Source organism: Halichondria panicea, chromosome 1 (assembly GCF_963675165.1).
Source record: "Halichondria panicea chromosome 1, odHalPani1.1, whole genome shotgun sequence".
Lineage (NCBI taxonomy): Eukaryota > Metazoa > Porifera > Demospongiae > Suberitida > Halichondriidae > Halichondria > Halichondria panicea.
The window spans coordinates 10754954-10778273 of NC_087377.1; the positions used below are offsets into that span (position 1 = coordinate 10754954).

General features: G+C 39.5%; 2 protein-coding genes across 9 annotated transcripts; one reads left to right on the forward strand and one right to left on the reverse strand.

Moving 5' to 3' along the window:
• Nucleotides 1–62: 62 nt before the first annotated feature.
• On the reverse strand, nt 63–8777 carry LOC135346190 (uncharacterized). Of its 7 annotated transcripts, XM_064543752.1 has the most exons (19): nt 8704–8777; nt 7950–8085; nt 7170–7441; nt 7063–7110; nt 6961–7008; nt 6873–6899; nt 6681–6806; nt 6583–6614; nt 6470–6527; nt 6145–6416; nt 6042–6095; nt 5929–5989; nt 5745–5875; nt 5617–5680; nt 4322–4402; nt 4098–4172; nt 2513–2614; nt 1423–1588; nt 63–241 (listed from the first exon to the last, which is right to left on the reverse strand). In XM_064543752.1, the coding sequence occupies exons 2-19, from the start codon at nt 8033–8035 to the stop codon at nt 217–219; spliced, it is 1728 nt and encodes a 575-aa protein (XP_064399822.1). In that variant the 5' UTR covers nt 8036–8085; nt 8704–8777; the 3' UTR covers nt 63–216. The 7 variants fall into 7 exon arrangements, with proteins under 7 accessions (XP_064399822.1, XP_064399837.1, XP_064399829.1 ...); XM_064543767.1 differs by lacking the exon at nt 8704–8777 and having other exon boundaries at nt 63–226; nt 7950–8261; XM_064543759.1 differs by lacking the exon at nt 8704–8777 and having other exon boundaries at nt 6470–6514; nt 6585–6614; nt 7950–8255.
• Nucleotides 8778–8802: 25 nt separating this feature from the next.
• On the forward strand, nt 8803–12750 carry LOC135346171 (uncharacterized). 2 transcript variants are annotated; one of them, XM_064543712.1, is made up of 7 exons: nt 8803–8942; nt 9016–9657; nt 9710–9798; nt 9889–10108; nt 10174–10557; nt 10605–10721; nt 12411–12750. In XM_064543712.1, exons 1-7 carry the CDS (start codon nt 8864–8866, stop codon nt 12626–12628), a joined length of 1749 nt encoding a protein of 582 aa, XP_064399782.1. In that variant the 5' UTR covers nt 8803–8863; the 3' UTR covers nt 12629–12750. The 2 variants fall into 2 exon arrangements, with proteins under 2 accessions (XP_064399782.1, XP_064399791.1); XM_064543721.1 differs by having other exon boundaries at nt 10629–10721.
• Nucleotides 12751–23320: the final 10570 nt, after the last annotated feature.

Genomic DNA, 23320 nt, shown 5'->3' on the forward strand with positions numbered 1-23320 from the left:
AGTAGCATGAGACAAAATACGGTATTTCTACTAAGAAACAAGCAATAATATATATAGTATAATTGATTTTTAATATGTCATGTATATAAAGCGATTTTTGCCTGTTTTGAACAACACATTTAATATAATAGATACAGTAATTAAGAGAGTATACGCTGCTGAGTCTGATCAATGAAAGGAAAATAAGCGGGAAGCTAAGGAAGGTGCCATGCCAGTCTACCAGCAGCTAGGGCTCCAGCAGCTGCAATGAAGAGAAAAAACATTTAGCTTCCATACCATGCACAATTATACACACCGTGCATGTTGATAAGGGTGGAACGACCTACATGTAACACACAGCAACGTACTAATACGAATCCAAGAAAACATGACTCACACGCACACACACTACTATATTAAATACACATGCACATGTACAATTTGCATGCATGGAATGCAATGATGACCATTATGGTTGATAAAAAGGACGCCAAAAGTTCAAAGTCCATAATTAATGGCTACTGCTCTCGTGGCCTGAAACAGTGCAGCCAAATCTTTCTCACTCTTGCTGCTTAGTGCAAAGCTTACGAGTGGTGCATGTGGTAAATGTTACTAATGCCTCTTGCCATGTTTTGCTTCGCTCAAGGTATTACTCACTGGATTAGGCCATAAAACACTGTTACGGCGTGTGACAACCCAATTACCAAAAAAGATTTGTTTTTATTATTATAACAACAATGTGAATCACAGGATGAACTTCTACTCTTTCTGTTCCATAATTATGTCCACAATTTCCTAAGTAAAAGGGGCGATTTCTTTAATTAAGTCAGGCTGCCGTGTTTTGCAGTAGCCACAAGAATAGACACAGCTATTATTTTATCTATCTAAGCTGACTCATAGTACCATAAGTTGTTTAGCACCTATAGGCAACTTGAAGCTTCATTAAATCGTCACCACTCGCATTTTTATACAAAACACCTCAGTTCCTAAGAATACACCAGATGCGATACCAGATAGCATAAAAACAAAAACTTTCTGGGGGAGCATGCCATATATACCATGCCTTCAGATCCCCCTATATCCAACTTGCCAGCCTCCCTGTCAATTTTTTCTGTATGAAGGCCTGATTAGAGTGTTAGAAGAGGCTTTCGAGGTATTAGTTTGCTTTGTATGGACAAGTTTTGCTAATGATACGCACTATTTTGTAAAGGCTACAATGGCTTTTCCAAGAAAGCAAAAGTAAGCAGTAGAGATCTATAACTCGAGAACGAAGCATTATTTTGCTAAAAAACATGACTAGAAGCCTACATAGAAACTCTTAATTGCAATTCATTGATCCTTGAGCAGCTGTAGCAGTCTATACACAGAGGCAGACAAACAAACACACTATCGTATACCTCGCAACGCATGCACACACCGAGGCATTAAAAAAGAAGCACTTACCAAATAGGGAGAAGAAAGGTAGAAGGGTTACTGTGAAACACACATGTAGCCAGGGTCAGTAGGCATGTGATAGCCACAAGCACGGTGCCAAAGAAAACTGGGGCCAGGGGGAACTTGTGCCTCTTTAGTGGGTTTTTCCCAGAGACGGAGTCACGAGTCTGGTCATCTAAGAATGTAAAGGGAACAGTATATGTGAGGCTGTATAATAGGATAAGCGTGAAAATTGTCATTACATGTATTATGAACATACTGTGCGCATCTGTAGGTACCGTATTACTAGTATATTTTGCGAGAATCAAACGTATGTATAAGCTGTTAGTTTTTGTCGCATTGCAACCGTTGATCATGCAGTTACAGCTGGAATACACACACACACACAGTCAGCTTTACCGTATCCCTCGTACGGCTACGCCTCGAGGCATAATTAACACAAAATTATTGCACACTATAGACTTGCATACAGTGCTCTTACTAACTTTTCATAGCATTATGACAAAATGTCCTAACAATGTAGTGTTTGAGAGGACAAAACAATAAAATGAAAAGTCGTAAGGACAAACCATAATGTTTAATCTACTTGTTTTCAAAGAGTATACATCGTACCTTGCATCTTAGCTGCCTTCTACTTCATACTCTATAGCCATTCGTCATTTTATACGATCTACTTATCAACAGTCTTTGTAGAAACTGCTCTTCTTTATAGACGAGCTAGTATACTGTCAGTAGTATAGAGCTACATGCATGTATCATGACTGGCACTAGTACTCAGTCTTTTAAATTTTCCATACAAGTTTCACCACGTGGCAGGACAATTTTACCAGGCATGCACATCTGAGGTTACACAATCGCAATTTTTGTCCGGAAGTTGTCCGGTGACAGGACGTTAATAAGAGCACTGGCATACATGTACTGGATTTAAAGCAGCTCTGTTTGTTTGCGAGCCACAAGACTTAATTGAGGAACGATATGATAAAAGTGGGGTGTATTTAAACACACTACGAGATATAATGCCCTAGGCTACACGCAAAAGCTAACATAACACATAATTTATGCACAATAATTATACTGAGACACGTACGCAAAACTCTACCTGATTTAAAGCAACTCTGTCGTTTGCAAGCCACAACACTTGAGGTGTCTTTTTTCACCTTGTCCTTCTGTTGGACTACAAGTGCTTCTGCCTCTTGGTCATCTGAGAAACGATAAAAGTGTCTATCTATTAAACACATGCACTATCCATCTAAACATGCACACCATGCCCTATAGGCTATCAGGGGTACACTTAATGGCTATATACGTTAAAGTGCATGCAAAAGCTTACGTTGTTTTGAGGAACTGTCGTACGAGACACAGACACTCCTATGTATACTCAGGTATATTAAGGACTGGGACCTTCAATTATTGCTGAATCAGCTAAAACGCAGCCACGCCCACGATTTTTAATATGTTTTGTGTGTAAAAATTTTGTGCAGCTACTGATCTTTTTTAGTTCTAAAAACGGTGTTCTAAACCTTCCTTTTAGCTCTTAATTCTTAGTGTAGTAGGTAGTTCAAAGGCTTAAGCAGACATATCTGCTGGGAGAGAGCCACTTCTTTGGCCAAAGGTGAGATTTTGCACAAAACTTAGTCTTACAGCTGACAATAAGTGACATTTTTATTTTTATAGGCTAATAACTTACTCTAAATAGAACATGATGCTCTCTCCCAGCGGATATGTCTGCTTAAGCCTTTGAACTACCTACTACACTAAGAATTAAGAGCTAAAAGGAAGGTTTAGAACACCGTTTTTAGAACTAAAAAAGATCAGTAGCTGCACAAAATTTTTACACACAAAACATATTAAAAATCGTGGGCGTGGCTGCGTTTTAGCTGATTCAGCAATAATTGAAGGTCCCAGTCCTTAATATACCTGAGTACCAGGAGCCCATAAATAAGAGAAGGAGCGGCTGACCAGGGATCGATCACGTTCGTAAGTGGTTATGACCGTATTTCCATATACTGTATAGCGCAACATTTTCAAAGGGCTTAATTATATAATTTTCGCTGATTTCGTGGGTTAGCAATCCTACACGAAAATCAAGTCCACGAAAATTGTTCTTTAATTAGAATTATCTGCAAAGATTAAAGACGTGGCTTCCAGTGAGCATGTAACGCAACGAAATGCTTTTAGAGGCCGTTCCACAAAATATAAGTGCCTCGAAAATTTGGGCTATACGGTATGCAGCGTCACTAAGTGGTTGAATCCCCTTACATGTGTTATGCAATACAGGGCTGCGGTTTAAAAGCACTTAATCGCTTCGATAATTAAAAAGAAACCAGCAATTATGAAATGTGATCCTCGAGTATAAAATTATGCTGAAGTTAGCCACTCCTTCTCTTATTTATGGGCTCTTGTGTATAATACGTACTTTTATGAAATCATTATCAAAAACTATACCAGTACAGTAGAACCTCGATTATCCGGACGCCTTGACCCACCTACTTATTTGGCAAATTTAGTGCATGTGGGGGTCTGCGCATGCACAGAAAACAAACATGCATGTGTTCATGGTGATTACACAGGCACATCAAGGGACACACTCAAAATTGTCAAGCCAGGTAATCGACGTTCCGGATAATAGAGGACAACTGCCCGGCTTCACACGCATGTGTGTCACTATAAGCACAGACGCTCACCTTGATCCAAACTCTGCATATGACCTTGTACGACAGGGGAAATCGAGGGTTTCTCTTGGGTCCCATCTTTACACTCTGAATAGGTATTTAACATGTACCCGACATCGTGATAATAAGTAATAATACACAGCGACAGTAGCAGCGTAACTTTTGAGGGGACTTTATTGTTCATAGTAAGTGTCGTTAAGCAATCAAGCTAAGTGCATGCATGGTTCATGACTCACTCAGGTGGCTCATACGTGTTGTCACAAGGTCCTTGTTGTTCAGCTTTTGAGCCAGAGGCGATGATTTGGAAAGCATAGGGACTGCACTCAAAATAATTACAATAAACATTATACATATACCGGTCAGGAGCACGTGCTCCTTTATGGTGCACATACTATAATACATGTGCCCACACTGGTCGGACAAAAATAACCACATCTTTGGCTAGCCTCCTTCACTAGCCTCCCCTGAAGAGAAGGCCTAGCTGCTACTGACTGCTTGCGCATGCGCAACATTATTGGCTATTTTTCCCCGTAAAAGTTCTTATAATACTGAGAAAAATCCTGACAAAGAATAAAAAGTCATACACAAAGCTAGCTAGCTAGAGACAGTATGTTTTTTGTAAAGCTATTTTCTTTCTGATAGAGTCAGTAGCAGTGTAGACTTTCACCAAAGCTAGCATTAGATAAGATGGGCGTGGCCAGTCCATATAGGCTAGTGTCAGCTTTCACTCCGTTCAGACGATTGTCATCCACACTGTTGGCAAGGCTGTGAGTCTTTTGTTAGCATAGCAGGCTACGGGTAGCTATCAGCTTTTTCTCAGATGGGCTAGAAACCTTCAATTAAACTTTCTATCTACTTCCTACAATCAATTTCCGTTTGTTGTGACGTCATTGTTTTACTGAGCATACACGTTAATTGTTATCCGATATCTGGCTAATGGTTAGCGCATGCACAAGCAGTCGATATATACCAGGCCCACTCTTCGAAAAAGTGCAGCCTGGGGTCGAGGCTAATCTTTGGCCTACTTTACTACATACATGTAAGGCTATACAAATGTGTGTGTTGAATTGAGAATTAAAAATAGCTACCACTTGAAAATTATTGGCAGATTCCTGTGAGGTACATGTAATTATATACAAAATTTAAAAAGCAGAAATACTACTCTAATTGATCAGAGGCGAGCATGTGGTCCCACTGTGTACACTGCAGTGGTTTACTTACATACATGTGTATATGCGAGGTGTATGTACATTTCAAATGTGATACAACAGTGTACATTGTGTATACATGTACTGTGTACATGCAGCAACAGATTAATTGACCGTGAAGGTGGTGAAATTTGTGCTGAGTCACACACACTTCATTAGTGGTATGAGTATGATGTACAAATGTACATGTATAGTACTATACACAGATTCTAGTTACCATAATGAGTGTCCTATACACGTTACCATTCGGTCCATCTCACATCCAAAGTAATATTATATCATTTGCTACTAACACACGTGCAGAGTGTATAGCATATACATACCATAGGGTGAGTTTTCATCATCAGAAGCTTGAGAAGCAGTCGGTGCATTGGTAGAAGACGTGTCCTACAGAGACAATGACGTACATGTTATCAATAACAACGTATGAAATCTTTTCTAACGGACTTACTAGAACGATTGAATCGACAGTAGGAGGCTCGTAGATATTAGGAAAAGGCTGCATGACAGATTTAGATGTGCAACCCCTGCCCGAATCTTCACTGAAAGGTACAGCTGCCCTAGTAGGAAGCCATTTTGAGTCTGTAAAGATACAAAAGTGTCATTACAATGCCGACAGTATAATTATTTTCGACCTTCTTTAATCTCAGTTTCTTCCTGTGCATTTTTCAGGGGCCTGCGCGTCATTTCCACGGTCTGAAGTTCAGCAACAATCTTACGTGTACACTGTATTACTGAAAGTGTGTACCTTGGGTTTGAAACGGTTCCTAAGTGTAGACTGCGCTTTTGGTCCATCTCGAGACTGCAAAACACAATAAATAGAACATCAACACAACACAGGTCAATCTTACCACAAGCTGGGGATTCTTCTGAGGCTTGTTGGGTTTTTCCCCACCTTTGGTTTCACCACTCCATCTTGCTTTGTTTCTGACACTGTCCCTATCAACAATATCTCCTGGATTGTCAACACCGCCACCTGCATTGTCGCCACCTGGAACTATTAGATTGACGACAGGTACACCGTCTTTTGCATTGTTGCCACCAGGATTGACGACAGGTACACCGTCTTCTGCATTGTCACCACCTGGATTGACGACACGTACATCTTCTGCATTGTTGCGACCTGGAAGCACATTATCAGTTTAAATTTACCGTCAATGTAAAGTATAAAAGTACCTTGACCCTCTGGATTGTCATCACCGACATCAGCCTCACCGTCCCCTGCATTGTTGCCACATGGAAGCACATTATCAGAAGTTACCACCAATGTAAAGTACTCTTATAAAAGTACCTTGACCCTCTAGATTGTCGACATTGCCCTCTGGAAGCACATTATCAGTTGTAAACTACAAATAGCAATGTCAATTAAGTACTATTGTAAAAGTACCTTGATAATCGTATCCTTGATTCCTTTGTCTTCGCCTAACACACCAGAGCACAATCAGCGGCAACATCACAATGACCAGAATGACAAGGATGACAACTACAACAGCAATAATGCCCGTGTTGGAGTCTGCATAGATATTTGACATGAATGTAATAATTATTATAGCTGACAGCGTAGAGATCCTCCTGTTACCATTTCCATTTCCTACGTGTTTGTTCTCTGTAGGGAAAAAATGAAACGTAAATAGAATCAAATCAGAATAGGAAGAATTAATTCGTACCAGATGAGGGAGTGGGTGTGGCTCCAGTAGATACTGTAGCTGAAGTGACTATAATAATATAAAATGTTGATCTATAATGAAACAAAGAAAACATGTACGTACCTGACAATTTGGTACTGCTTGGAGTCGAAGTTGGTGTTGGTGTGATCTCTATTATATACACCAAGATACAAGTGCAATAAAAAATAAAAAAAGCTATTTAGACTCACTTGGTAAGCATGAGTGTGAGATTTTCGCTTCTGAATCATAGAAATAACAACAGGCGCTCCCAGTGAAATCGTGACTAATAAAGCACGTGTAGGTAGACACACTATCCTTATACGATACAGAGCAGACATTTTTCAAAAGTTTTTTAGTTATTAATGTATGGGAGCAGGTGCCTTCGGCGCCAACTGTAGTAATATCACATGTATCCATCTTTATCTCCAAGCGTCCACCTTGAACGTCGGGCTTATGGCAAATGAGCTTCCTCCATTCCTTTCTACCTGAAGGTTCAGAACAAAGAATTTAGAGTCATAAACGTAAATTTATTGCACACAAAAATAATGGTTCTCTCACATATACATACACAATCATAGGTTTTTAGCAAGTCTCGCAAGCCTCAACTCTGACAAGCAGACTTTCAAATTTTGTGTAATTCATGTAATTAATTAGAGTACGAGTGGCAAGGGAAAACTTTAATTTGGCAATCTTTGGTAAAATTCGCCAAATTTCCAGATTAAAAACAATCGCCAAAATTTTCTCATTATACGGTATATGAATATCTGTGGACCATTGTAATTGTGCGCAAACGTGTAGTGACATGACAATAGAATCAAGGAATATGATGTGGGTGGTTACCCAACACAACCACTTGAAGCTAGCTATACTTAACGCTTGGAGTGGCCTTATTAATACAACCACAGGCTCTGTATAGGACATGGCCGGTTTAAGTTAGATCTAGGATTGATAAATCTATGACACAGACATTATTAATAACCGCTCTATACCTACCTGAGGTGTTCTGCCCTTCCCCTAGATGGAGATGGAGATATAGAAGTAAACTGGTCAGTAACAGCACCGAGGGTGTTTTCATGATGCGCCTAATACAGTATCTCGATCTCAGAGTCACACAGCAGGCTAGCTACGCGGCTATAGTCTCGAATACCCGCCTCAACCTAAAAGCTTGAGTCTGGTCAAACTCACATATGAACTTTGTTCTGCACAGTCAGCAAAGTCAAGTGGGCTACACGCCCACAAGCATAGTGATAAAGCCACCGCATGTTAGGGACAGAACATACACGTACACAGAGGGCTATATCAAACAGTGTATCAATTAAGGCTAGGAGTTGAAAGCCTACAAGAAAAACACTGAGCTTGAAGCCATCATTGCACAGAGCTAGAGGGCCATGAAACCATGGTCGACGGTCACATTCACATAAATGAGCATTTAGGCTGTTAATTTCGACAAGGTGTTCCAAAGGTCCTGTTGCTAGTCTGGAGAGTTCTAGTATCACATCCTTACAACTCTATCCATCTACGTCGCCTTCTGTCAGGGGCTCATTCTTCTACTATACTAGTAACAATCCATGCTGCGTGGCGGTTAGCTATAATGATATTCATGTAGACTATAATTTTATTCATGTTCCACACCCACTTGTGGTCAATTAAATGTCCAAGAAATTCCTGGACACACTTGAACCAAACCTCAATGTGAGTTTGACCAGACTCAAGCTTTTAGGTTGAGGCGGGTATTCGAGACTAACGCGGCTACATACGTACGGAACGCCAAGATCTATTAATGGCTAATAATTATTATTGACCACATGCAATCCCACATCCGCCAGATGTGATACACATGCGCAGAAAAGAAAAACGTCGTGAACGTAAAAACTTTTTCATAATACCTTATACATGATACAGTATGCATCTCTTATACTTAGCAGGTCTTTTTTCTTTAATAGTGAAAAAGAATACTGCTAATTCAGTGGAGCTTGAAGCCAGTGAGTGTAAACTGCATTACCCAAAGTCATGCTATAATATTATATTGCATTCATTAATGTAATTCCACTGCAGAAATTACATCTCCATTGATCTACAATGCATACTTATATTCAGAAGAATTCGCAAGATTTACTTGCATTACAAGAAATAGTGACAACATTCGGTGGATCATTGACGACTCAACCAACATCGATTACTATGTTAGAATGATCAGAAGAATACAATCCAGAATTTTGCTTGATCAAGACGGATCCTTCCTCTCGGAATTACTGATCCCGGCTATTTCAGTTAACAAGCACATAGCAGTGATTAAATGTGAAGCGTACAATACAACAGGAGGTTTTCAAGTGGCTGAGTCCAACGAAACAGCTCAATACAACATCCAAGGCTTGCTGGAAATGGAGTCTAATGCCACATACAGCAGGTACAATTCCACACACAACCTAGTGGAATGGTTGGAACCACCGACGCTGAACATTACAAATGTAGAACCTGACATTGAAAGTTACACAGTATGCTCATGCCCCAAATTTAATATTTCCGAGCATGAACTTGAATGCACCAATACGTCGAAACCTCAAATTATTCTACCAAAATATTATGCGGATTTTTTTGTTGTGGTAACTGCTTGGAATATTGTCGGAGAGAGCAACAGCTCAGCACAACTTATGATTCCGAAATGCGGGAACACTAATGATGAGGTCCGAATAGAAGGTAAATATACTTTATAAACCCATGCATGCATGCATGTGTTATCTTTTTGTAGGAGACACATTTGTTGTGGAAATAGAATTTGACGAAGACAATTCAACGGCACTTTATATTTCCTTCACACCCACTGCAGGCAATCAGAAGGTGCATGTGTAAAGTATTTTATTTTCTAGTATCATCCACGTATTATGATGCATGCATGCGTGCATGATGTATATTGTATATCACATGTAGGCAGATCACAACGAGTCATCGATTGAAAGGTGTTTGTTTGTCTATGAAGTTACCATCAAGCGGAAACTGAATTCAACAGAGTTGGTGACACCTACACAACTGTACGGATTGGATCATCTATGCATTAGAAAAAAAGATCTACAGAGAAACAACCTGTTCACAATTGGCATAAATCGAATAACTTCTACCTCTCATTTGCAATTGCATCCAGTTGACTTCAGTGAGTTAAATCGTAACACAATAATTATTTCACTCTTTGCCATAACCATGCATGCATGCATGCAGGTACGTATGATCTTCAGAGTGTGAGCACGTCAAGGAAAGGACACTTCTTGCACGTTATTTGCCATTTCGCCCGAGGGATAACAGCTAAAGGCTGTGCAATACAGCTAAGAAGTGGTGAAAGAGTCCTCCTTCAAAAAAGGCTACCAATTATTGAAGACTGTGAAGCCCTGCAATCGACACCATGCTACGCAAATGGAAGTATTGACTTATCAGTTCTACCAACTATTGGGAAGGTGGTATCTCTACTTGTTTCTCATTGGGAACCAAACAGTTTTGAAAACAGTGTTTACTTGATAGAACTCCCAATACAGGCAGCTAACAACAGCTCAACAGGTTTAAATCTCACACCAGCAAACACGACCATGATACCATTGATAATAACAGGTATAATTATACTCTTTTGGCTCGTGTGATCATGCATGCATGTATAGATTATTTGTGTGCACAACATGCAGTTGCAGTCAGTGGAGGCACTTTGGGAGCAGTTTGCCTAATTTGCCTATCAGCTGTCGTTTTAGGAGTGTTTTGGAAGATTTACAAAAGATCAGGTAACTATAATTACTTTCACTATAGTATGTACTAGCTCTCCTGTGCATGTGAATCGATAGGCCTTGCTATATAGATGATGCTCAAGCATGCAGAGTTCTGGGGGGAAGACGAATTATAGTAATTAAGGGGGTGTTCGGGTATCCGGGGAAAAATAGAATCCAATTTGAATGCCATTTAGTAGATGGTATAGCTCTAGTAACATTCACAAACTAGTGATGGAGGGGGGGGGGGGGGAAGCTGAACTGTTTGGGGGAGAAACTTCCCCTTGCCCCCCCCCCCTACTAGAACACTATCAAGACATAATTATGCCTTTCTTTATTCAGAGCTTATATACATTAAAATGCCCATGTTTCCTCAGGTGGTAAACATACAGTATAGACCACACGAATAAAGTAGCACATTGTCAATGGCCACATAAGTCTGTTACTTATGCCATAATTATATCATGAGATAATTATCCACAGTCAAATTCAGATACTCATAGAAACATTCCCCCTGTGTATATGTTAAGCTTCATTGCACGCACACATGCATGCAGTGACAAAACTTGGATACAAAACTGTTACCGTAATGAGCTTATTAGATCATTATGGGAATGATTATAAATATGGAACGATTGTGAACAGTGGCGGACCCAGGAATTATGAATTTTTAGAGGGGGTTCCAAAAGTGTTACAAAAAAAAGTCAACTGTTTTTTTTTGTACTACATGCATGAGTTAGATCTGGTCTTGGGAACCCCCTCCTTGCTTTTGAAAAGTTCATCACTTTTCTGTCTGCATGGATCCACCACTGGTGAACTGGCTATAAAGCATCGATTAGAAAACCATATTTTTTGTTGCTTTTAAAGACGCACACGCACACGCACACGCACGCACGCACACACACACAAACACACGCACACCCACACGCACACGCACACGCACGCACGCAAGACGCACCGCCATTACCACCGATAACACCCGACTAGACATTGCGGCAAACGGCTTCTGGGGAGGAAGACTGGAGAGAACCTTTGTAGATGTCAGAGTGTTTAACCCCCACGCACCATCGAACAGGAACACGAGCCTGGAGCAGTGCTTCAGAAAACACGAACTAGAGAAGAAAAGAGCCTATGAGCAAAGAGTGAGGGAGGTGGAACATGCGTCCTTCACCCCCTTAGTGCTCTCCGCAAGTGGGGGGCTAGGAAAAGAAGCAACAGTGTTCTACAAAAGATTGGCTTCCCTCCTAGCTGAGAAATGGGACCAACCATACCACCAGGTCATAAACTGGCTAAGATGCTCCCTATCATATAGTCTGCTCAGATCTGCTATACAATGTGTTCGAGGCTCCCGGTCCTCCCGTGGTCGCGCCATCAAGACCATCCCACCAATGGATTTGGTGTCGGCCGAGGCACACTTATGCCAAATGGACTAACAAGTATATTTTTCCTTTTTGTATAATTTTTGTTTTTGTTTTTCTTGTTGTACTCTTTATTATTTTGTCTTGCCTAGATTAGTACGCACACACACGCACACGCACGCACGCACACACACGCGCACGCACGCACGCACGCACACACACACACGCACGCACACACGCACACACACACACACGCACACACGGTGAAAATTATTGACTCTGTACATGTACTAACATGAATGTATACTTACAAAGCATGCCCATTATATATTTGCCATCATTTTCATAGGTCAACGTTTGAATTGTCAAAAAATGCCTCAACTTCATTCCAATGAGGCGTACTCACATATACTTAGAAATGAAGCATACGAGACGGCAGGAAAACCTCCGGTATCTCAAGAGGACACTGGCCCTCATCTGTATGATGAGATCCCCCTGCCAGCACAGGCAAAGGAGCCAATGTATGCTGAAATAGGGACTCAGTACAAATATTGCATTCGAAATTAATGTTAATACCAAGTGTATAATTATAGAGCAGGTTAGTCGCCAGCCAGCTATTGTTTGTTATTATACTCTTGTACTAGCACGAACACTTTACTCACGAAATAAACTCTCGTTTTTATGTGAAAGTGTAGCCTATTACTGAAAGCATCGCGGGTGCTGGTGCCTCTGTGCCAAAGCTACATAATAATAATTATAACATACATAAAGCTATACTATACGTACACAGGAGTACTCCTGACGTACATTATAATAATTATCATGATTTTGCTGCATGCAGGTCTACTGTGAAACATCTATAATTATTCTATATAGATCTAACTATACATATTCTAGTTTCGTTATTTTCTAGAACATTCCTTGAGTGATAGTTTTGTGTCAGGGGCGGATCCAGGGGTGATTTTTAGGGGCTGAAGCCCCCCCCTTTTGAAAAAACTACCTATGTATTGCTAGTCTGAGGTTACAACAATTTTGCCACCAACCTTGTTACTTATGCATCTGCATGTAGACTCACTGACTTAAGAGATGCTAGACAATAGCCAAGTCTAGCTACTAAGAGTATAAAGGATGTAGGCTAGCTAGCTGGACATGCATACTATACTAGCTAGCTAGCTAGATGTAGAACTAATAAAGTGCATAGGTCAACTATTGCTGTTGCTGAGTCAGCTCCTTGTGCAATGTTTTGTAGCCTCGATCATATCCCAGGCCTCTTTTCCTAGGCCTTGTGAAGGAGGCTATTGTGCATGCTGTTGAGCTGCAACATGGAGCAGATCTCAGACTTTTTCAGCTAGTTGCAAGGAAGCAGCCTTATCTCCTCTCACTCTCAGTGCAGTCTGGGTAGGCATTGTGATTCTTTCATGTACCAAGAGTGCATGAATGTAGATGTAACATCTACAGTATACATCCTTTTGTTGATTAGAACGAGTTTTTTGTATTAACTTTTTCATATTCAGTATTCACTTATTAATATGACAGTTCAAAGGTAAAAGTGTGAGCAAATTGTAAAAATCAAAAAATTTCGCCTCCGGCGAGGCGGGAGGGGGATGCTCCCCCTCCCATACCCACCCCCTGGGTGGCTCCGCCACCCTCGTACAGGGCTTCACCCCTTTCTACTAGCCCCCCCCTTTCATTTTTCCTGGATCCGCCCCTGTGTGTGTATATATGAGTTCTACTATTCTATTCAAGTCCATCTACAACATCTCTACAATTTGAAATTGTTTGCGTTCAACAAAAAGTCATTTGGCTCTGAGGTCTGCCACATTCTGATAGGCTAGGCAAGGGTCGAGGTTGTATTTGTTTCTCAAATGGGCCGGATCAACGTATGAATAATCGCAAAGGTCTTCAGAGTTAGGTTTAGGAGTGAATCCATAACTGACGTTAGCCAGGGGGCGACATGGTGCTGCTATCTCATCACAGGTGAGACTGTCGTCTTGTTTCCCTCTATTAAAAAATAATGACAGCACAATTAATTAAGCATTCAGTACACAGTCATGTGTGTTGGAATGATATTATTAACTTGCATGCAGCTATTAATTGTACACATAACAAACAATCCTACAGTTATTTTACCTTTCATGGCTTTGTTTGGACTTTCTCTTTCTTCGGCTCCTCTTGACCAACAAAGTAACTATAACAACAACTATCAGTACAAGTACCAGTGCTCCAATGCCAGCAGAAGCAGCGTTTACTATGATGGAGGATGTATCAGCATTGGACGCATCGGTACTGTCAATCAGTTGGCATTGAGGACCATTGATGTTCCCAATAAGCATAGGGCAGGTGTTGTCAGCAATAAATATTTCAAGATGAACATTATGGACAATGATAACTCGAGTGGAATAGGCCCACAGCTCGACTTGACGCAGCAGGTCCACCGTAGAAAAGTTAGCACCTTCAAGAAGCAGGGCTCTATACGTCAAAATCAGTGGAGATTCTTGGAAGCATACAAAATTGGCATTGGTGATAAGCAGTGAGTTGAAGTTGCAGTTGCAGAAATTGCTGATACCTTTAATTAAAGCATCAGTAACGTTAGCTGTGTTCAAAAGTACACCAGCAAAGAGATACTGTTGGCAGCCATCAAGCACGTTGAAACGAAGTTGAAAATGCAAGGCTACATGGAAATAAAAAGTTTTTCATTTTAGCAACACACACGTCACAGGGCAGGGTTTCATCTAGTGGGGGGGGGGGGCAGGGGTGAACCTCCCCCCCAAATGCTCAGCTTCCCCCAAAATGTTGTAGAATAATGACATCATCACATTAGTACTGTCTATGATGTGCAATATGTAACTAGATTTACAGTGATGCATGTAATAGGGTGTGTGGTCAACAAACGTGGGAGTGACCAAACTTTTTGTGGCATGCGTAACCTTCTAGCCCCATTCCCCGTTCAAGGATATAAGCTATATACATTGTTATATATACACAGTCATGCATCTAGTGATTGGCTATATAAGCTCAACTGAATCTCTCAACACTATTAATATTGTAACCACTTATATTCCCCTAGCTCATGTGTGCGAACCCTCAGGGTAAGCACTTGGAATTTCCAACAATTACCTGTTACATACATGTACTAAAACAATTATTATTATGCACCCAATGATGTAGAGCTTAGTAAAATGGATGGTTTAGTGTAGAGGGCTAGCTAACTTATAGCTAGCCCAATGCATTCTCAAAATAACACTTGCATGAACAAATCTGATGAGATTCATTATGACATTGCATTTTATTGTGCAAACATAATTTAGCACTGATTACAATTTCACTAAAGTTATAGACCCGTTGGTAGAGCTAGTGGAAATATACCTCAGCTAGGTAAGCTACAAACTTACATTGAAAGCTGAGTTCATAAGTCACACTGGAAGCTTTAACGTCATTTTTTAGAGATGTTACTTCACATTGATATTCTCCAACATCAGAGAGCTTCAAACTATCAAAACGTAGGCTAGATGTAGCAGCTGAAGGGTTTGTCAACTCAATATTATTTTTGAACCACTTATAGGCGACAGGAATAAAGGAATCTGTTGACAGAGAAGCACATCTTAACGAGAAGCTTTTGTTATACATGGGAGGATCTTGCGGGGCAACAACTTCCACTTGAAAACTTAGAGGTTCAGCTGCAGTTAAAAACATATAGATCTAGTGTACTGCATCATAAACCTTTTGTTTGCCTTAATAAGAAAAGAGAGCGTATATATCAAATCTAACCTCGTTCCAGACTTTTCTCCATTGTACGTAGAATCATCATGCATTCCCCAGATTTTGGGGAATAATAATTATGCATTAGCTAAACCCCCAGGGATGTACATTGCACATCAATACCATAATTATAGGGTCTAGATGATGATCTATTGAAATTGTTACCTATAAGCACCACACACCACCCAAAAATGCAGAAAGGGATCTTACATGTAGTTCTCAACTGTTTGTGGTATATATGCTGTGGTATGCGTTCCTCAGCGCAACACTAACAGTTGAGACATAAGGTACATAGCAAGAATAAAACAGTGTTGGCACTATTCAGTTGTAAATGTCGTTTTATCATCACCTGTACAATGGATCTATTATAATTATATTTGTACTTGAGGGCCGTTATATATGTGCCCAATGGAGTACAAACAACTGCACGATGGTTCAAATCCGATACCCATGCATGTATGCATGCAATAGCTGTCTTTCAGCCTATAGCGTTACAATAGAGAAAATCAGGCCGGGAACAAGGCTAACTCAAATTTACTATTAGGGTTATCCGTTCTCATAATTATGCATGCTTGTGCATAATTGTAATCTGGAGATTCACCTAGACAATTGAAGCTCTGCCCACTCCACGATCGATCAGCCTGACAAGTTCTTGTTGTTACACCAGATAGTAAATACCCCATGCATTACATATTTGTGTAGCCACAGTTCCTTGCAGTTTGAGGGTAGCTGATGGACTGTAGCTGATGGTGCAATTGCTTGGTACGATCAGGTCTGAGCAGATGGCTGTGAATGCAATGGTAGAACATAACATACATTTTGAAAAATCTCAAATCTATCAATACCTCTACAATTTGGTAGTGTTCTCCATGCAGTTATAATTATTGCGAAGTGCATGTATTTGGGACCAAAACGCATTGTCTCTTCGATAAAAATTTGTCCAATTTACCTGGACAATTGAAGCTCTGCCCACTCCATGATCGATCATCCTGACAAGTTCTTGTTGTTCCACCAGATAGTAAATGTCCCACATTACATATTTGTATAGCCACAGTTCCTTGCAGTTTGAGGGTAGCTGATGGACTGTAACTGATCATTACATTGCTTGGTATACGTACCGAGAGGTCAGGGCAGATAGCTATAAATGCAATGGTAGCTCAATCATAACAGTGATGAAAATCTCCATACCTCTACAAGTTGGTAGTATTCTCCAGTTTCCATCAATATTATACAAGTCACTGTATAGTCGATACTGAAATTTGATACCCATGCAGCGTTAACTGAAAAATAGAGATACCCAATTTAAATGGAAGGTCTAGATTCTTGCAGTGATGCAGATTGGTTAAGTGGATGTGTACGCAATGGCAATGGAAACTTTTTGTTTGGTTTGCTTGTTAAGAGAAATAAATTAACTAAATATATATTTATCAATAATTATTATTGCAAGTGCATGCATATAATTATTTGGGACCAAAACGCATTGTCCCTTTGTCGTCACAATTTGATTTTAATCTGAATTTTCTGATTTACCTAGACAATTGAAGAGCTAGCTATATAATTATGTATGTGGTCATGTGGATCTTTACATGCATAATATACTATAGTTATGCTCTGTTTAGCCTGCTTGTTAAAAACTAAGTTAAGTACAACTCAATGTTGGCACACAAATCACTGAGATATGCCTGCATAATTATAATAAACATACCAAAAGTCGCATATTACCAATTATAGTCTTAATGCAAGTTGGAGGGCTACTCCATGTGCCACTTATCAAGCAACTGGCAGTGCTGGATCCGGAAAGAGTGTAGCCACTATTACACGTGTAGGTAACTCTTTCTCCCGAAGCGTAGCCTGCTGTATGTGTTCCTTGAGAGCCATTTGGAATGGAAGGAGGACTTTCATAAAATCCTACATAACATGCATTACAAAGTATGGAGCATAATCATTACCAGGATTAATACAGCCACGTCGGGGACAAGCAGATGCTGATCTCCTCTTGCATAGAACTTCCCCACTGATAGCTTGCCTTGGTTTTGACACTGCATGAATGTTAGTACAGTTGGCAGACTCTACAACGAGTTGCTACAAGAATGTACTTTTAATCCATGCTGCACTCTGAAACACAGCACGCACTTCAAGTAATTATTATAAGACAGTCATATTACAACTATAAGCACCTGGTTCCGTTGAGTTGTCTCCATTCGCGACTAAAGTCAAGCACAAAATGATTATTGTTGAAGCTGCTGTTTGCAGCGACACCATTCTCATGCAGAGTTGAACCTATAACTATATGTCATGATCGATCAGCACATCTTAATAATGTCCTCTGTGTAGCTAGTCCATAATTATATTAATAAAAAAATATGAAGATAATTAACACAACATGTACATGTACATATAGTCTATTTAGAAGCACAGAGGGCAATACCATATACTTATATACAGCAATTGACCACTATAGACACACTCTATATAGTATCAGTTTCGGCTCTTATCAGACATGCAGCTGAGTGACGCACACTTTATACTTTTCATGAAGCAATTAGGTGGTTATACTAAATCCCAGAAGTTGGTGGAAAAAGCCATGCATGCATGCAGTAATATATAGGGAAATCTTGCTGACATAAAGGTAGCTATAGATAGCTAGCTGCTATATATGTTATCCTTGATTTATCACAAATAAAACTGCCATTGTTCTGATGTTTATATAATTGAGTGTGCAGGTGCTTAATTGAACCCATGAATAAAGAGCTGCTAGGAGATAGATCTTCATGTTATTCAACCATGAATGTGGCATCAAAGAACTGAGCTTCATTGGTCACGTCTCAATGGAAATGCCAAATACACAACATCACCCTGACATGATTATGCGCATAGCTAGAAAGGAATCTCAACATCGCTATATTGATGAATTAACCATGCATGCAGTGACCATAAGTGTATACACTTGAAGAATATATATAGATATTCCATGCAGCCAAGCTGAATTTTCCCTTTCTTATTCGCCTGCTATAAGAGTAGACCTGGGACTGAGGCTATATCTTATAACAAGATGCTCACAGAGCATTCACCCCGTGCGCTGAGCTTCATTGCACAGCCCAGTAACGTATACATGCAATTACCGTATAATGACCTTATTACAACATTATCATTATAGGGTGAATGAGGAATGATTGTGAATGTATATAAAGCAACGATTAGGTCGATCAGAAGAACAGTGTTTTTTGTCACCTTCGAAGATCGTACAAGTTCAACTACAACTATAGCCTATTATTTTTATTAGCAGTTAAATTAAGCAGTCCTGAAAGTGTCTAGTTTGCTCAAACAGCTCATTTTTTTCCATACATACACACACCAATCACTCTTAATTACCTCTGGCTTGTTTAATATATCCAGATCGACATTTCGCAAAACACTATATTTTGGCATTCTGTTTTGATGCACCTCTTTAGCCAATCGTAGAAGCACTTAAAACTGCATCACACCATGATTGATTCAGTTATACTCACTACTTTGAAAAACAACTGCTGATTCAGAAATGTTATTCAGTATAGGAAATCATAAACAAAAAGGGCCTTTAATGTACCTATATTCACCCCTCAATTGCATATAAATTATAGTGTCGATCTGCATTGTCAACTACATGTAGATCTATAATTATACAGCTGAAACATTGATATAATTTATCACAGCTTCCATTGGACTTCTCGAGCAGAGTCCCACAACAGGTAGATCGAACTATAGTGTAAATGATAATAGAGATTTATTGAGGTAGATATTATCGACGGTACTTTCAGAATTTATATAGATATGACAGGCAAGTTATATAAATCCATAACGTTATTGACGTAGCATTAAATGAGCCCCATGCATGCATGCACAGATTGATTGTAGATAGATCTAATACTTTTTTTAAAATTGTGATCATTTTCCTGTTCACAAAATTGACATGCTGAATTTTTTGTCCGCAAATGATACAGCAAATGTAATTATGGCATGCAGAAAGTTCACCTTTTAGAGGAAGAATAACACCTCTCACCCAAGTGTAAATCATTGCTTTAAGTAATGACAATCACGGAGATTTATTGTTAGCAGTTCAGTATACGATACAACACTTTGCATTGAATAACCCATACTGCACCTATACCCTTTGTCCCCAGGCTAGGACTGTGCCAAATATTCAAATTTGTTCACCTATTATTCAAATTATTTATTCACACTTGATCAGCCTTCAACTTCATCAGCCTATTATTAACATACACAGCAGCGAAATAAAACACCTATAAATTATATAGCACCAAAAAATGCTATAATAATTATGCTGCGGCCAAGATTGAGGCTATAAATTTTACTCAGCTAGAGGCAAAAATTACTACTTAAAGCTTTTGCATAAGATTGCCAGACTCTCAGCCAAAGAAGAAAGATGAATGTAATTTCTCTGCTACCCTTTGTACTGTTGGTATCAGTGGTTCAATCGATAAGAGAACAACCAATTCTTCCGGGTCCAAGGAATGCTGCAAGAATCACAATCCAGACTCTCAATTCAACCAAACTGCAGGCTACCTTTTCTCAGAGAGCCAGGTTCAATTTTGCCTCAGCTGAAACGGTTAAAGAAGGAGTGCGTATCGAGAGCGAAATAAATGAAAACATTTCACATGTCAAGATTCAAAAGTTGAATGGGGAAATGATAATTTCCTACCACCATCTTCTAAATCAAAAAGCCACACTTGTTAACATCATGGGTCAAAGATTTATTTCCATCAAAAATGAGCATGGACACCCCAAACGATCAGATTATCGTGTACCTCACCTTTTCTCGCAAGGAATTGAACGAATTTTCAGTCAAGACAAATTCAACTCAAAGTATATTCCGTTATTCGATTCCCATTGAGCTAATGCTAACAGAGTTGCAGCACTTCAAGAGATGTTGGTTGGACAAGAGATACCACTAATGCAGGCGGCGGTCGAAGCGATTGGTAACCGTGGAATAATTGGCAGAGATAACCCGCCTGCTCTATACCTGTCATGGCGATGGTAATGCGATTTTCTTCCCTGAGAGAAGTTCAGAAACAATCTGTTCCGTGGTACCTTAAAAAAAGCTAAATATATTTTGAACCCTTACAATTATCATGATCTTATGTTCCCTTATGACCCTGACAATTGCGAAGTGAAAACTGCCGAGATAAGATGCTCTACGAACCCAGCCGTCAGTAACGGGGCTTGTTGTAAGAGTCAAAGTTTATGTCCCCCAGGACAGTTTGATGAATGTAATGGAATGTGTGGTCCCGGCTGCAAATGCTGGTACCATTTGTGCGGAAACTGTTGTTTACATCTGGACATGACGAATGCTGTAGGAAGAACGGGATGACAGATTTTGACTGCATGTTCCCTATAACGTTTTACTGTGACAAACCCTACACCTGTTAAAGAACTATTATAGATAGCCATGCAGCTTCTTGCTGTGAAACTTATTAGCTGCATGTAGAGTCTATATTATAGTCTATAGTTTGTAGTGGAATAAATGCATGGTAAACTGCTGTAGTAATGACTGTATAGCGTAATAATAATTACAAACTATATATATTGCATGCATGTACATGATCAATATACATTTATGATCAGTTAACAAAATAATTATGCTTAATGCTATAGTATGCATGATGGTGCACGTAAATACTACAAAGTATAATAATTATGAGCATAATTATAATTATAGCTACTACATAATTATTTTCTTAGCTAGAAATAAGTGTTAATGAATGCTTTTCCCATTGTCGGATTTGTTCATCACAAAATCTTGTACCATGTACAACAAAGCTAAGGCTGGTACTTAGGCTTGGATATGCCACATTGAAAATGTAATATGCAGCCATCAGGTAAACTAATCCTTCTGCAATTGCGTTTGCATGCAGGAACTTCCATCACCAGACAACCATTTTGGCAACATGAACATTTGCAGGATCAAGTCTTCACTTTCAAAAATGACCAGCTGGGGTTCAACGATTGTTGATTTGAAGTGGTTGTTCATATTTCCGCATGGATTGCCTATAATGCAAGAATAAGAGCTAAGGATGAAAGAATTGTACGACCATAATTATATACTATAGGGCTTGGCAAATTATGCTAGCATAGTTTTTGGGAGACTTCTAGCAACTAGCATAATTGAGGGTTGACCCTCATAGTACTCATATAGTAGGTAGACATAATTTCACATCTTATTTAATGTAGCTATACAGACAATAGATCTGTACTGTAAGCACTATAGCCACTATAGGCAGGCATGGAGGAGTATTTTCTCTTTTGGCACTATAGAGGATTATATTTCACTTTCTGTAACGCTGGCCGTTTAATATGAAAAATACTAGCTAGAGACAACAAGGCTACTTCAGGTCAGTCAGGTGCTATAAATACATTTACAAATAACTCGTCTTTTCATTGATGTTTGAATAATGGATACACCAAACTGGGCTGACTTTTTGAGAATAGTCAAAAAGAATAATAGGCAAAATAAAAAGCATAATTTGCCAAGGCCTATACTTATTGCTACATGCATGCAGCAATAAGTATACTTTTTAATCTGCATAACTCTCGTGCAGTTGATCTAGACTATATTATAATTATGCCGGCAATGTTTACCTGGAGTCACGTACACATCACTGCATGGCAGTCCATCATGCATGCATTCATGCACATCTCTAGCTCATTGTCTGCAAGAAAAAAAGACATCAAGTTGATCAGCATGCATGGCCTATGCGTAAAGAATCATAATAATTATTAAGTTACTTGGATTTCAACACTTGCTCAGTATAATTATATGTGTGAGGTGTAATTATTATAGTCTTGCATGTATAAGCCACGCTCCTTCACACGAAGAACGATCTGGCATTAGTGGTATCTCTTGTCCAACCAGCATCTCTTGAAGTGCTGCAACTCTGCTAGCATTAGCTCCATGGGAATCGAATAACGGTTTATAACCTTTGACCCAGCGAAGCAGAGGATCAATATACCTTAGCCTCGATCCCAGGCCGAAAACTCGGCCTGGGATCGAGGCTAATCAATACCTTTGCTTAGAAATTCCAACATTATTTTTGCATTTAACTGAGTATACACATAAGTTTGTGATATTAAATTACAGGCACTGCACAGTATATAAGTATTACTTCCAGTTTCCTCCTTAATGCCATGCACATTCAGTGTCATTAGCAAGGCACATTAACGGTTACCATCAGTGAGCTATAATTATTATACAGTACGTGTATGTTTTGTTGCTCAACCTCCGCATGCATGTATATAGTGTCATTTACTACATTTCCTACTTTCTCAAATGTCAGGGTTATAACATCGAATCACTGTAACAAACACATATTTTTCTAATTGTACAAGCTATAGTCATTGGAGGAAAATGGAGGAATGCATTCTAGAGACACTTCGAGTCTGGTACAAATAATCATTATATAGAGTTTAATTATTACTGCATGCATGCACATGACTTGTATGCTG